Raw genomic sequence first — 16,936 nt, 5'->3', positions numbered from 1 at the left:
CCCTTGGACTGGTAGATGATCATGCTTTTTTCAATGTCTGATAAATCGTGCTTTTTCTCTATGACAGCCACAGTTGCTATATTTTCAACTTGCTGATATTTCACATTATATATCCATGAAGTCTGTGTGCAACACATGAATTCGTTCATTGGTTGTGTGTTCCTGATGTCAGAGGTAGGTGGTGGTTATAATAATGTGACTTGACCATGTAGAGAAACATAAGGAGGGATACAGGGAAACCCCTTGAAATACACTTCTGTCTGCTCTGAACAAAGCATATCAAACATGACATCGTAATTGAACAATCCAAACATCAGAGTAACTAAAAACCTTTATGGAGCTCAAACATTCTCCAATGTGTTATAGCAACAGATTATTCTTCGTACCCTTAAGGTGCAACTGACATCAACATCTCAGTTTTGACTCGAACTTTTTGACTGTAACAGTATGAAAACAGAGTAAATAACTGACAGAGTAGGGATCCAGAATGACACACCTATCTACCGGAAAAGATATTAGCAAGGTAAGAACCTAAATCTCTTTTTCTAGAGCAATAAATGTGTCATTCTGGACTGTAGGGATATACAAAAGCAGTCCAAGAAATCTAAGGCGGGACCTTTACACTTGCTTGTATCACTGAGGGCCTAAAGATGGTGTCCTCCCATGCTGCCACTTCCACTCTGTAGAACTTGGAGAATGCATGCAGAGTGGACCAGGTTACTGCCCTACAAAGCTCCTCAGAAGAAATTTCCTGAGCTTCCATCCATGAAGAGGCTATGCTTCAAAGAGAGGGACAATTTTTTTGCCACAGGCAATATATGCTGACGAGATGGCCATACATATCCATCTTGAAATGGTAGCCTTGGACGCTGGTCTGCCGCATCTAGCCTGATTGGTGAGCACAAACAGATGGTCAGGCAGTTGGAAATCATTAGTAACCTATAGGTAACATAGGAGAACTCTCCTCACATCCAGCTTTCTGAGAATCCAGTCCTCCTCCTTTCACCCTGTAGTCTGAAATGCTGATAATCTTAATTCTTGATTGACATGGAAAGCTGGCTCAACCTTTGGCCAAAAGGATAGGACTGTGAAACATGATGACAGATAAAGGCAAAATGGCCCATCCAGTCTGCCCATCCATAGTAACCATTATCTCTTCCTCTCTCTAACAGATCCCATGTGCCTATCCCAGGCTTTCTTGAAATCAGACACAGTGTCCGTCTCCACCTCCTCTACCGGGAGACTATGACTGTTACCCATAGGTTACCCGCCGAAATGGGGAGGAAAAAAAACTGGTTGTCGCTGGTACGGGGGACAAGGCCATTCACCACAGTTAAATATTTTGCGTGCATTACCTCACTTATCACACCTCCCGATTGCGTGGTCCAGCAGCCCCTTACCCAATCGCCGCAATCCAGGCATCTCCTTCCCTTCCCCTCACCTTTGCTGGCGATTTTCATTTTTCTGTCTCTGAGCAGCATGAACCTTTATACAAGTTGAGCATGGCTGCACTGAAAGTTCTCCTCTGAGGCATCCGGAAACAGGAAGTGCAGTGACTTATTTAAAGGCTTGGGCCGCTTGGAGACAGAAAAATGAGAGGGAGGGAGGGAGATGCGCGGATTGCGGAGATTGGGAGGGGGCTGCTGGACTGCGCGAAGGGCGCTGAAGGCAAGGAACAAATGCTGAAGGGAAATGGCGAGGAGAGAGTGGGGAGCAGATGTTGCATGGAAATGGGTAGGAGAGAGAGGGAAGAAGACGCTGAAGGAAAATGGGGAAAACATACTGGATGGAAGGAGGGGATAAAGAAAAAAGGGTACATGCTGGATTAGGGAGACAGATACCAGATCTGAGGGGAGGAAAGGAAGAGACAGATGCTAAAAACCACCTGGGGGAGGGAAGGAAAGATGGAAGGGAAGACGGCAGAGATGCCAGACAGGGGGGGGGGTGGAGGGAAGAAGATGGATGCCAGACCAATGGGGGGGGGGAAGATGGAGGGAGAGATGGAAGGTAGACACAAAGTTTCTGGTTCAATCATAGAAATAGAGCACATTCCATATAGAAGAGGCAGACAGTGGATGGAAGGAATAGAATGATGAGGAAAGCAGAAACTAGACAGCAAAGGTAGAAAAAAAATTTATATTTATTTTCTTTTTTTGTTTTAGGATAAAGTAGTACATTACATTGATGTCTTTTATCCCGCCAATACCTTTCAGTTCTAGGCGGTTTACAATAAGAAATTAGCCTGGGCATTCCCAGGGAGATTACAAGGTTGATACAAGTATGTGTCGGGATCTGGGAAGAGTAGCAATAACTACCTCCAAGTATCCTTTGTGCTCTAATGCTGCACACTGAAAAGCTTCTGTAACGCTAATTGAATGGCCTGAAGCTCCAGCCTGATGGACCATTATTTCTAGGCAGCCGACCACCTCCCCTGGACTGGGTGCCCGTTGCAATGACCTCCCCAGCCGAACAGGCAGGCATCCGTTGTCAGACTAACCCATGAGGTTATCCAGAGAGGTATGCCTCTCAATAACGACTGTGAATGGAGCCAGCAAAGACTTGCTGTTGTGGGATTCTGGGGCACACAGGAGTGTCATCTAAAGAGAGTATTTGCATGGACCACCAAGACAGCATCGCATTCTGAAGGGGACACATTTGAGCCTTCGCCCAAGGTTACACATCTGTAGTAGCTACCAAGGAGCCTAACATCTGGAAGTAGTGTCAAGCTGAAGGAGTTGGCCTAGCCATCATCTCTATAATTTGTCTGCATGCCTCTGGAAGATAAACATAGCCTTCTGCTGTGTTGAATAGAACTCCCAGGTATTCCAGAAATTGGAATGAAACCAGTTTGCTCTTGCGAAAATTCCCTTCCAGCCCTGGCTCTGCAAGACCTGGACTATTTGATTCATCAGCCATACGAGAACAACGGGGCTCTGATCAGCTAGTTGTTTCAGTACGGATGCACTTGTAACCCTGCCCTGCAGAGATCTGCAGCAACCACTAGCATCATCTTGGCAAATGTGCAGGGTGCTGTTGCCAGACCAAAGGAGTTCACTGAGAACTAGAAATGTTTCTCAAGGACATGGTATCTCAGGAACTTCCTGTGCTCTGGAAATATTGGAATATGCAGGTAGGCTTCTGCAAAGTTTAGGGAAGCCATAAATTCCCCCGGCACTACCGCTGCAATGACTGAACATACTGTTTCCATGCAATAGTGTGGAACTTTCAGAGCCGTGTTGAGAGCCAATTTGAGTCTCCAATCTTCTGAGACTTTCTTGGGCACTATAAAGTATTTGGAGTATCTGCCCGAGCTTGATTCTTCAGTCAACATGGGCTCTATGGCCTGAAGTTCTACTAGTCTCTGCACTGTTGCTAACACTTTGCTTGTCTTCTATGTTTGCCCCACTGGGGAGTCCACAAACCAGGCCATTAAGGGATGGCTGAACTCGAGCTTGTAATTTTTCCAAATGATATCCAGCATCTAACGGTCTGAAGAGACCTGTGCCCAGGTCTCTGCATACTCTGAGAATCATCCCCCTATCTTCCTAGGAACAACTCTGTTCCAGGTGTCATTGTGCTTTCTTGGAGGCTGAAGCAGGATGAGAACTTGAGACTTGGTTCCGCCTAGGTCCTAAAAATCTCTGCCTTGATCCCAGACAAGATCTCTGAGATGAGGTGTCTCCCGATTACTGCTGAAAGCATCTGGACCAATGAAAATTAGACTGCCTGGAGCTTCTCGATGCCCGCGGTCCGTTGTCAGGTAGAGACTTCAGTTCACAATCTGCCACGTTGGCCATAAGTTCATCCAGTCCCTTTCCAAACAACATTTGTCCCTTGAAAGGAAGTCTGCTGAGCATAGCCTTGGAGATGGAATCTCCCACCCCCTGCCTGATCAAGAGCATTCTTTGGGCTGAGAAAGAATAAATTGAGACTTTGCCCGTGACTCTGATGATGTCATAAAGGGCATCAGCCACATAGTTAATAGAAGCTGGGGCAAAGGCTCGCTCTCCATCAATGTAAGTTCACGTAACCTGGTATGACAAGCATTTGCCACAAAAGAGGCCGCTGCAGCTACTTTCATTTACAAGGCCAGCGCTTCAAACTATCTTTTGAGGACCACATCCACTTTGTGATTCTGCATATCTCAGCAAAGACATGTGTTTGGTTGCTTGTGCTACTAAACAATCCACTATGGGCTGTGCGAACATCTGCTGACACTCCTGTGCCATCAGATACCTTTAATGAGCCTTCAGGAGTATCCCCAAAGATCAGTGACTAACACTCATATCAGAATGCCAGATAAAAGATGTGAACTTGGCTTTCATTCTGCTCAGGATAGAGCAGTGATCTCAAACTTGCGGCCTGGAGGCCACATACAGCCCGCCAGGTACTATTTTGAGGCCCTCGGTATGTTTATCTTAATCACAAAAGTAAAATATAACAGTTTCTTGATCATATGTCTCTTTAGCTATAAATTACAATATTATTATTAAGACTTAGCCAAAAAAGAAAGATTTACCTCATGCAAAATTGTCATTTCTTTAATAAGACATTAACTATTTTTTTCTGAGGCCCTCCAAGTACCTACAAATCCAAAATGTGGCCCTGCAAAGGGTTTGAGTTTGAGACCACTGGGATAGAGCATGGAGCAGACGGAGCCTGCTGGGAGTCTAGCTGTGACTCTTGCAGGGAGTCAGTAATGAGCTCTAATAGAGCTGAGGGAGTGAACAGCTGACACATTGTGGGGTCATTCCCTTGGACAATGGGCACCAGTGCATCTTGTGTACTCACTCCTGCTTATGACCTTGTGTCTCCCAGCAAGGAAGGCTCACTTTGAGATAGCAAAGGCATACAGATAGATCCTCATCCTTAGTCTCTGTCCAAAAAATCCGCTGGATTTTGGTCAGCTTCTGATACAGGTACAATCTGGAAGCCCAAGCCCCCTCACAGGCAACCTGGGTTGCTGCCAGACCTCCCCAGGGGATCTCGGACATCCAAATAAGCTCTCCACATCAGATTAACAAATTCCAGAGAAAATGTTGTATTAGGCAGTGCGGAGTCCCCTTTAGGTGACTCAAACTTGCATCTCTTGAGCTCAATGGCTTCCATGCTCCTACGTTTAGGTAAGCTGCCGTTTCGGGGCTCTGGAAGATATTTTCTCCCAGTAGACAGACCCTTCCATTGCCTTTCCTAAGCCCTAGAGACCCAAAGCCCTAGAGACCTAAGCCCGAAGCCCGAAGCTCCTGTCCCCCTTTACATGCTGTGTTAACACATGGCCATGGTGTCTATCCAGTGCAACTATGGCATGAATTAGGGATAAAAGAGCCAGAAGACTCCATCCCTGCAAGTTTTGAGGCAAAACGAGGAGATCTGAAGGTTCTAGAGAACTTTGAAAAAATATTGGGAAATCTAAGATGGCTGCCGCAGCAGCATTTTGTCGCCAAAAAAAGACTCAAAAACAGCTTAACACAAAATACTCAGAAAATAGGATTTTAGAGGTGGGGGATCTTAAAGGAAGGGGCAGAAACTTAAAACCAGCCCTTTCAGACATCCCTCCCCCAATTTTTCCCAAAGGCTGTAACAGCCTTACTCACTGTGACACGAAAGCAAAGGTACTCAATTTCCGGGGCACAGACTTCGCACGCATGGGAGTTTTTTGTTTTTTTTTCCCAAGATGGCGGACCGTTAAGTCATCTTTTATTCTGTCTCCTTCAGACAACTTTTTATTTTTTCCTTTCTTTTGTCTTTTATAATTTTTTATTGTTGGTTTCCAATTTTTTACTTTATCTTAGATCTTAATTTTTTTATCTGAGTTTAATTTTCCTTTGTTATATATTTATTTTTCATATTACTTATTGTTTTTATGATTTGACCGTTGGTTCTGGTTCGACGGTTGAGGGGCCTTGTACTTGAGGATCGTTGGACTGTGAGGTGGTGACTGGGAGAGACCGGACTGGGACCTCGATCTGGTTGGAGTTGTGGAGGACTAGGTCTAAATCCTTTGATCCTGTATGCTGCAGCTTACCCCTATTTGGAAGCTGAAAGGGAGATGGCAGATTTAGGGCGGGCGGTCGGAGGCAACGACAGAGTCGAATTCCTTAGGTGAAAGCAATGCAGATGTAACGCTGCAGTCGTTGGCCTACGATCGGAGGAGCTGGAGGGAACTTCCTGTGAGGCCAAATATCAGGGTATACCTGGTGAATCGCGCTGGATATTTTCCAGATGTCCAGCTTCGGCGACCTATAGTCAGAGCGATCCTCTTCACCACTTCTGCCTGTCTCCTGCGCATCTGGCCCCGATGGCAGCGGCATGTTCGGGGCTTGCCCGGCTCATAGTCTGGGGGCTTCTCCCTCGAATTCCCAGCGTCCAACGGCCTGGTTTTTCTCGGAGGTTGCTCGACGGTGGGGAAGGTGGCGGCAGCGAGTCAGAGGTTCACTGGTCAGTTCCAGCTCCAGCGGCACCAGCGCATACCAGAATCGGCACCGAATGGCTTTTTCACAGAGGAAAGGATTGAATTGAGGAGACCATCGCAGAGGAGGAGACATGAACAGCACAGAACTATCAACCAAATCTCTTACCTGTAGAAGTCCTTTATCTGGAAGCTGAAATTGTGGATTGAAGTCAATATTTTTTACTTTTAATTTTTTTCCAGTTTTATGAATTATTTGTAATCTTATTCATTGCTTTACCATTTTGTTCTATTTCTATCTTTTAAATTTATCCAGAATTCTTTTTTCAACAGTTCCTCCTCTATATCTCTTCTCTTCTATCTTTCAAAGCACACAGTTCTATTAGATTGTTTATTTTCTCATTTTTTCTCTTTCCTTACTTTGCACTTCATTACTACTCTCTAGGTACTTTAGTTAGATTGTGAGCCTTCGGGACAGTTAGGGAACTTCTAAGTACCTTTCTTACTTATAATTTTAATGTATATTTTCTGAAAACCGCTTAGAACCTAACGGATGTAGCGGTATATAAGAAATAAATTACATTACATTTCGTCCATCAGACGCTGCAGGATCAAGCAGAGACCGATGATGTAGAAGCTAAGTGGTTAACACTGAAATCAACCATACATGAAGCAACTAGCCACTTCATAAAATCAGTAAATAAACGACAAAGAAACAATAAACCCCAATGGTTCACCGCGATCTCACACCTCATTAAGGAGAAGAAAAAAGCGTTTCTCTCCTACAAGCGCACGGAGAAAAGAGAGGCAAAAGTAGAATATAGGACCAGGTCTACAGCGGTCAAAATGGCAGTTAGGGAGGCAAAACTTCGAGTGGAAGAAATTCTGGCAAAAAACATTAAAAAGGGGGACAAATCCTTCTTCAGGTATATTAGTGACAGAAAAAGGAACACAGGCGGGATAGTACGCCTTAGAAGACCAGACGGAAGTTATGTGGAAGCAGATTCCGATAAAGCCGAACTACTGAATGAATACTTCTGCTCAGTCTTCACCTGTGAGGCACCGGGACACGGTCCGCAGTTGAAGGCAACACAAAGCACAGAAGACCCGTTTCAGAATTTTGAGTTCACACCAGGTGAAGTTTACAGTGAACTGGCAAGACTCAAGGTGAACAAAGCCATGGGACCAGACAATTTGCACCCAAGAGTGCTCAGAGAATTGAGCGATGTCCTGGCGAAACCGTTGGCTGAGCTATTCAATCTCTCCCTAAGTAAGGGGAAAGTTCCCCTGGACTGAAAATTAGCTAATGTCGTTCCTCTGCATAAAAAGGGTTGCAGGGCAGAGGCTGCGAATTATAGACCGGCGAGTCTCACATCAATAGTGTGCAAACTCATGGAAACACTAATTAAAAGCAAATTGGACACGATCTTGAATGAAGGGAATCTTCGGGATCCCAGTCAGCATGGATTCACCAAGGGTAGGTCCTGCCAATCCAATCTCATCAGCTTCTTTGACTGGGTAACAAGAAAGTTGGACTTGGGAGAGTCTTTGGACGTCGTGTACCTGGACTTCAGTAAAGCTTTTGACAGTGTCCCACACCGCAGGCTGCTAAGCAAGATGGAATCGATGGGGTTAGGAGAGACACTAACTGCATGGGTCAATGATTGGCTGAGTGGCAGACTTCAGAGGGTGGTGGTTAATGGTACCCTCTCTAAAACATCGGAGGTGACCAGTGGAGTGCCGCAGGGCTCGGTCCTGGGTCCACTCCTTTTCAACATATTCATAGGGGATCTGACTCAAGGGCTTCAAGGTAAAATAACACTATTCGCCGATGACGCCAAACTATGTAATATAGTAAGTGAATGCAGTTTACAGAATTATATGGCGCAGGACCTGCTTACATTGGAAAGTTGGTCCTCAACCTGGCAGCTAGGCTTCAATGCTAAGAAATGTAAGGTCATGCACCTCGGAAGTGAAAATCCATGCAGGATGTACTTCTTGAACGGAGAAACTTTAACTAGGACTTCAGCAGAACGAGATTTAGGAGTAATCATCAGTGCAGACATGAAAACTGCCAATCAAGTGGAGAAGGCTTCATCTAAGGCAAGGCAGATATTGGGTTGTATCAATAGAAGTTTCGTCAGCCGAAAGACTGAAGTCATAATGCCGTTGTACAGGGCCATGGTGAGACCTCATCTGGAGTACTGTGTGCAATTCTGGAGGCCACATTACAGTAAAGATGTGCGCAGAATTGAATCGGTTCAACGGACGGCCACCAGGATGATCTCGGGGCTCAAGGGTCTCTCGTACGAAGAGAGACTGAACAAATTGCAGCTCTACACTCTCGAGGAACGTAGGGAGAGGGGAGACATGATCGAAACATTTAAGTACCTCACGGGACGTGTCGAAGTGGAAGATGATATTTTCTTTCTCAAGGGATCCTCGGCCACAAGAGGGCACCCGCTCAAACTCAGGGGCGGAAAATTTCATGGCGACACCAGAAAGTATTTCTTCAGAGAGAGAGAGTGGTTGATCATTGGAACAAGCTTCCAGTGCAGGTGATCGAGGCAGACAGCGTGCCAGACTTTAAGAATAAATGGGATACCCATGTGGGATCCCTACGAGGGTCAAGATAAGGAAATTGGGTCATTAGGGCATAGACAGGGGGTGGGTAAGCAGAGTGGGCAGACTTGATGGGCTGTAGCCCTTTTCTGCCGTCATCTTCTATGTTTCTATGTTCTGCATATGTGCTGTAGCCTGCCTCAGTTCTTAAAGTAGCTAGATCTGGGAGAAGAAATCACTGCCTCAATGGAACTGTCCTCCAAATGCTGAAATCTTTGGGTTGCCAGTCGGACTGAAGTCTGACTGATCCTTAACCTCTCTGGACCAGCGCACATGAAAGGGGGGATGAAAAATGCAATCAACTTGAAGACCCCCACTGAGCCCTCTGCAGATGCCTAACAGCCTGCATCAAGCTACTGTGACCCAGTAGGCGAACAAAGCTTCTAGGTGTCCGAACCCCAAGCTCCATAAAGTTTCTGCAGACTGGCTAACCACAGAGGGATTGGCTTGTCAGCTACAGCTTCTCCTCCATGCAGGCAGAGCTTTCCACTCAATCTGTGGTGCTCTTCAGCAAAAAAAACTGCAAAAAAAAAAAAATAATAATAATAATAAAATTCCACTGAAAAATAAAGAAATATACAGAGCAGATCAGAAAGACTCCTTCCGGCTCATAAGGAAAAACTGAAGGGGGCAGCAGAGCCCTCTGGAGGAGGAGTTGAAAACCTGGAGTGGATTCTTGCTGCATGGCTCACAAACATGGGAAGAATACCCTATAGTCCAGAATGAAACACCTATTGCACTGGGAATTACATTTATTTAATGTATTTTGAAGCATTCATAGCCTGCTAATCCAAAGTCTTTACCTAATCAACAATCACTTTTGATCAGGATATTGTGCAGAACTAAACCTTATCTAGCAGACTGATCATCTCACCCTTCCATTTCCCACTGTGTTTATCTACCATGCTTTGCAAATTACTTGCAAACACCACAAGCAATGCTTTGATCTTCCCCCATCCCGCAAGAGTTCCTATATTCAAATATACAAAACTTCAACAGAAACATTAGAATTTACAATCTTTAAAATATTTGCCTAATTTATAAGATGCAATACATAGGCATGAGACTACTAGTGAATATAGGCAGTCCCTGGGTTAAGAACAGGTTCCGTTTTTTAAACCGTTCTTAAGTTGAATTTGTATGTAACTCAGATCCTAATATTCTTCCCACCTCCTTGTGGTCCCTTTTGCATCCCTTTTGATCCATCTCACTGTTCCACCACAACCAATATTTCTCCCTCTCATCTCTCTTCCCCATTCATCTCTACCACACACTTCTCCCACCACTATGTCCTATAATTCTCTCTCCCTCCCTGTACCCAACAATTTTCCTCTTTCTTCATTTCCCCATGTGCACCTTATTACTTTCCCTCTCAAGACACCCAAGTCTAAGTTTCTAAGTTTATTTTACATTTCATATACTGCATTGGTGAAAACGTCTATGCGGTTTACATTTAGTAAAAAGTAAAAAATTAAATAAAATCAGAAAATAAAACTACATAATAGACAGTAAGGTAAGCACAGAAAAGATTTAAAACCGGCCTGTACTGATCAAAATCATTGGTCAGTCAGCTGAAAACATCCATTAACAAAAAATTTTAAATCGTTCAAGATTAAATTCCATTCAAATGTGATTTGGAAGAGCATTCCAGAGTTGTGGACCATTGACTGAAAAAATACTATCTCAGATAGATGCGTATGTAATATGTACTAGATGGAATTGTAATTAGATTCTTCTTTTCTATTCCCTCCCCCAGCTCAGCATTTCTTTCCCTCACTCAATCCTATGGGCCAGGTTCATGCTCTCTCCTCCTTCCTCCAAGATTGTGCTCCCTCCCTCCTGAGTCCCAAAGTGTCCTGCCCCAACGCACCCCTCTCTATCCCTCCCTCCATTCTGTGTCCCAGGTTCACGTCCCCCTCCTATAGTTGTTTACCTTTTCTGGACAGCTTAATTCTCCTTCCAGCTGCAGTCGTTTCTCCTGACTAAAGCCATGGGCAGTGACTCCTATGGCTGACCCAGAGGCCTTCTCTCTGATGTCAGAGGCTCCGACGTCAGAGGGAAAGCTTCCAGGTCAGCCGTATATAGGAACCATACATAGGAACCATACATAGGAGCCGTACATAGGAACCATACTACCCGCGGCTTTTGTCAAGAGAAATAACTGTGGCTGGAAGGAGGGAGCCAGCCAGAAGAAGAATGTAAGCACTGATGGGAGGGGGGCACAAAACCTGGAACACAGAATAGGAGGTAGAATGAGAGGGGCGCCTTGGTACTCGGGAAGGAGTGAGTGGGGCGCGTTGGGACACTGAAGGTTTAACATGGACTCTCGTTTGTAAATGTGAGTCCGAAGTAAGTCAGATGTTCGTAAAACAGGGGCTGCCTTTAATCAGAAAGTTATAAATTTCAGGAATATCACTCCAGCCCATCAACTGCACTTATGTTTGTCTAAAGTGGTTAAAATGTTTAGCATGTTTGCAACAGTATTACAATTTTTTTTAAATTCTAATGACATATCTGCTTAGATAATACAGGGGAGAAAATATCAGAAATTATTCATACCTTAACACCAGTCAACATGCCTGTCGTGCTGACACTAAAGTCTAGATAGGCCAACATTTCTGGAGTTGGAGGTTTGTACATCTGTGGGGAACGCTTTCTGGGTAAATCATCTGAAATCAGAGTAATAGTTTTGGCCTGAGTATTGTTGCACTCAATTACAATACATCACAAGGATACTTTCATCAAGGAAATACTGCCAAGGTGACAACTACATAGGCAGTTCCAGGTATAAGGAAAGATTAGGTTCTTACTTTTGCTAATCTTTCTTGAAAAACCACACACTATTCCTGAAGTGGCAAGTCAATCCCATCTCACAAGATTTCTTGTAGGAAGCTTCATTTACATATTTTTGATCCTTCCTTCTTACCTCAGGACTGCCCTCTGACTTCTAGTTGGTACAAAAGCAAACAGTCATACCTGTATAGTACACAGAAAAGTGAAGGGTATGGGGATACTCCCCGAGAAACAAGTTTAATCTTCTCATATTGTGAAACTGTATAACAAAAAAACAAAATGTGGAACCAGTAACCTTTATTGGTACGAGAAACAATTCAAAAATATCACTGTGATATTTTTGAATTGTTTCTTGCACCAATAAACTTTACAATTTTGTACTCTTGGAAGCCCAGGAACTGGTTCCACATTTTGTGATACCCAGGTCCATTCCTGTGGTTGGCAGGACCATCCTGGTGATGTAGATCACCCCATAGCATCGTTTTGAAATCATGAGCAATCAAGTTTGTAAACATCCTAAACCTTAAAATCAGAATGATAAGGAGATGCAGCCTGCACTAACAGTGTGGGTCGCATTAGCTAAAGACCCCCGGGGTAAAGTGCACTATGTTAATCTTGGAAAGGCAGATCAAAGAATCAGAAGGCCAACTTACCGGTACTTATGGAGACAGACAATCGGCAAATCAGCAAATCTTAGGGCGGACTTCAGGAATAGAGTGTGGATTTACAAGAAGGAAGATTAGCAAAGATAAGACCCTAATCTTTCCTTCTTCCACAATCCCAAGCAGCCACCAAGCTAGACTGACGAGCCTCCGTCATCCAAGAAAACTGCAAATGCAGTGGGTTCCTTTGCCAATTACAACGGGAGATAAGTGCGTCCTGGAGCGGGTGCAAATGAGCCCTTGCCCAGGGAACTACATCTATGGTCTCAACCATCAACTCTAGAACCTGCGTGTATTGCTAAGGCTGTTGAGGCCTGATTGTCCAGAAAAACACGTATCAACTAGTGAAGTTTCTCCTGGTGTGACTCAGGAAATGCACCCCCAGGTATCCCAGGTCTTCCATCGGAATGAGCCAACTCTTCCAAAAGTTGACCACCCAACCCAGCTTCTCCAGCAACTGGACAGCCTGGTGTTCTACTTAGCATCCTTCGTATTCCAACTGGGTCCTGATGAGCCAATTGTCCAGATTTGGATGGACTCATATCCCAAGTTTTCGTAGGTGAGTTGCCACAACCACCATCACCTTGGTAAAGGTCCGAGGCACAGTCGCCAGCCCAAAGGGCAAGGTCACAAACTGGAAGTGCTGTTGCAAGACGTGGAACCTCAAGTATCTTCTGTGCTCTGGAAAAATAGAAATATAAAGGAAGGCCTCCATCAAATCCAGAGGCCAGAAATTCTCCTGGAGCTACTAAGGCAAATCACTGACCTTACCATTCCATTCTGAATTGAGGAATTTTGAGGGCCGCATTGACCACTTTGAGATCCAGAATTGGTATCCAGTCATCGGAGCCTCTCTTTGGCACAATGAAGTATATTGAGTATCTGCTGGAGCCCGAGTTAGACTCTGGAACGGGTTTTATGGCCACTATATCCAGCAATCTCTGGACAGTATTTAGAGGCAGATAAAGCTTTTAATTCAAACTGGAAAAATCCAATATGGGCCGCTATGGGAGCAATTTTGACAATAAAACTGCCTAGGAAATTCAAATTGATCAATAAAACATAGTAATTTTAGGATTTTTTTGTTTTTGAGGGGACAGGGACCTAGGCCTAACTCCCAAATCACTTAAAACCCAAATCTGGAGACCCCCCCACCCCCCAAAAAAAACAACCCAAAACAATCTCACAGGCTATCAGCCTGCGCCATGCTGTGTGCTGGGAGCTGCAAGATGGAAACTGAAACAGCTTACAGGGAGATCATCCGCCTCAATAAACCTTGGAACCTGGACTGCTGGTATCTTCTGACTGCTTCTGGGGCCCAATGCACCAGCCGGAGACCTCTGCCTCACCCAGAAATGCCATACACGCTAATCGGTGGAGGAACGCAGTTGGTCTTGATCCGGGATGCACCACCATGAAGCCACACAGACTGTGCTCCAACCTACTAGTGGATGAACCTGGGGCGAGTAACACTGCAAAGGGAACAGTCACTGAACCCCGATCTGTGAATGTAGGCTGTCCAGGTGGTTGCACTGCAAAGCAGACTTTGCCAGTGAAGTCTAGAATCTCCCGCAGCCAGAGCTGTCTCCATGGGGATAGCTCTGCAGCACAAAAACACAGAGCCACAAAAATACTGAAATTAAAGAAAAAATAAACACAAGCAAAAAAAGACTAGCTCCTAGTGTCTCACTTGTAGAAAGACAACTAGAAGTCAGAGAGTAGTCCTGAGGTAAGAGGGGAGGATCAAAAATATGTAAATGAAGCTTCCTACAAGAGATCTCGTGAAATGGGACTGACTGTCCACTTGTTCAGGAATAGAGTGGGATTGTACAAGAACACAGATATCAACAAAACCAAGATACATTATGCCACAAAATATGTTCTTCAGTGAACAAGGAGCAGTCCTATCATATGCAGGATTACTCAGTGCCTCTCATCTAATTCAATGTATTTTTGCTGCATATACAGGACTCTTGGAGAGTAAGCTCTTTTCCCACACACAAAACAACTTTTATAAAATTAACCAGGAGTTACATGTGTAAAATTACTTTTATGCTACTTTTGTGTAGAGGTGTTCAAGAGCAGGACACGCATGGTGTTGCAATTTACATGTGTTCAAAAAAATGTGTGTTTGTGTGTGTACTTTATACACAAATTTATTGCCTGCCCCTAAGCAACCATAGATGTCCATGGGTTCAATCTAGGTGCTATTTGCCCCTAGCCTTTTACACTATAAAGACATAAAAATGCCTATGTATCTCTGTAAAATAGTTTAGAAAAAGGCACCTAATTGGTCTTCACACATAGGTAACCTGTTATTTTATATGAAAAAAAAAAATCCTTTATAAAACTGGAAGGGTTTATTTCTAAAACCCTGTAAGTCCAATGTGAACTTAATAGGATTTTGAAATAAGCCCTTCAATTATTTCCACTTGAGAAAATTCTGTATCATAGGCACTAACCTATTCTAAAAAGGAACACAGGCACTTAAATTCCTTTATAGAACACCAGTGTAACCCTGTATATATACTGTATATAAACACCTAAAAGTACAAGCACTCATACCAGCCATACAGCTAGTGTAAATGCATGTGTTTAAATGTTATATAATTTGCAGTATTCTATAAGTGACAGATTAGTTTGTGCTCTGGCCATGTGTACACTCCCCCCTCCCTCCTTGCAAATAAATGCTATTTAAGTTAAGTAGGTATTTGGAGAATAGCGCTTAGACAGACTTCTGGCAGTTACACACAAGTGTAAATGCTATTCCTATCAGGTGTCTTGTTATAGAACTGCCCCCATAATCCCCTGGATTCTATATATGATTAAAATTGTGTGCACAAATTTGGCTGTGTGACCAAACTGCACATGCAACTTGTTTATCAAGTCAATCAGTGTCAATAATGGGTCACTAGCAAGCAATTACTGGCACTAATTAGAATTTACACACAAAACTTTCTAAGTATATTCTATAGTGGTGTATGTAAATTCTACTGCACGGATCTTTCTTAAAAATTACACACAGTTATAGAACACGTCTGATCTACCCAGAATTTAGGCAAGGGCATTTACACCAGCTTTTAGTTGACATAAATGGCTGTGCCATAAATTTTAGTTATGGGGCTGCCACTATACATATTTTATAAACCCACAGAGTGAAGCATGTTTTTATGCCACTTCCGGGAAAAATTTGATTAATCTTACCATTCTAATGTAATTTTGAAAGTTCTTTGTAATATCGCTGTCTGTATACAGTCTCTTCCTCTGTAAACCGCTCTGAACTGTTTGTGGTATTGCGGTATATAAAAATAAAGTAGTTGTTATTATATAGAGAATTTAGTCCCATGTGTCTAAATCCACAGATTACCTATTATTGGTTGCAATAGCTAGTTGGTTTTCATCTATTGCCTCCAATGCACATAATATAATAAAAGTCGGCAGACAAAGATCTCTACAGTACATCCAGTCTGCCCAACAAGGGGTCTAGAGTTGAATCTGCATTCTGCCAAGGTTCCACTTCTTTCTGATATAACACTGGTATACTTAATCTCTGTTTCTCCCTGACTATTTTGGGGCACAGACTGTAGAAGTCTGCCTGATATCAGTCCTACTTTCCAACTGCTGGTGCTGCTGTCAAAGCCCACTCCAGCTTCAATCCTAATTTGTTTTTACCATCTACAGGACCCAGATTGTATAAGTCTGTCCAGCATTGGTCTTCCCAACCCTGAAGCTACTGTCAAAACTCCCTCCAATTATGAGGTCATTTAAGTTTTGCTTTAATTGGACTCCCATCCTTTCTCGATATAGTGTTCCTCTGTATTTATCCCATACATTCTTGGATTCAGTCACCATTTTTGGCTTCACAAATTCCTGTGGGAGGGCATTCCAGGCATCCACCTATGTTATTGCTCCTAAGTCTCCCATCCTACAATCTCAATTCATGACCACTAGTTTTAACATGCTCCCATCTCAAAAAAAAAAAGGAAAAATCTTTTAAGTATTACTGCAATACAAAACAGAAATAAATGACTCAAACTGTTATCTGCAATTAAATATTGTGCAACACAAAATATTTGGGAGGAAAAGGAAGCCTATTCTCCCAAGAACTGATCATGTAGGAGAAGTCTACAATGGTATGGGTCACAGTATTTCTCCAACATCAACATATCCCGAAGTGGCTGGAAATCTTTGGTAAGGTAAGACATCACCTGTGTCAATGATTGTTGGCCACGTTTTCACATCCACAGCCACCGCTGCTTCTTTGGATTTCACTAATTTCATTAAGGTTTGTGTTGTGAGGATACAAGCAGCTTTGCTGACCTAAAACAAAAATCATTAATATCTGTAGACAAATTTGGCATGTCTTATTGATAATGGCTGGAAAGTCAAAACACATCCAAGTAGCAGTATTTACATATTACCATGCAGAAGACTAAGTTATAATTTCTAA

At 43.5% G+C, this 16,936-nt stretch overlaps 1 protein-coding gene across 2 annotated transcripts in view; it reads right to left on the bottom strand.

The window, feature by feature from the left end:
* DIP2B (disco interacting protein 2 homolog B) overlaps window positions 1–16,936 on the bottom strand; it is a 443,690-nt gene that overhangs the window by 96,162 nt on the left and 330,592 nt on the right. For both annotated transcript variants that reach the window (XM_033936084.1, XM_033936083.1), the window contains exons 28-29: window positions 16,695–16,806; window positions 11,591–11,700 (exon numbers count right to left, since the gene is read on the bottom strand). In XM_033936084.1, coding sequence (XP_033791975.1) covers window positions 11,591–11,700; window positions 16,695–16,806 — 222 coding nt within the window. The remainder of the gene's footprint in view (window positions 1–11,590; window positions 11,701–16,694; window positions 16,807–16,936) is intronic.

This window comes from Geotrypetes seraphini, chromosome 3 (genome assembly GCF_902459505.1).
Source record: "Geotrypetes seraphini chromosome 3, aGeoSer1.1, whole genome shotgun sequence".
Classification (NCBI taxonomy): Eukaryota; Metazoa; Chordata; class Amphibia; order Gymnophiona; family Dermophiidae; genus Geotrypetes; species Geotrypetes seraphini.
The sequence above is the reverse complement of the archived record's forward strand: the minus strand, read 5'-3'. Positions and strand labels throughout refer to the sequence as shown.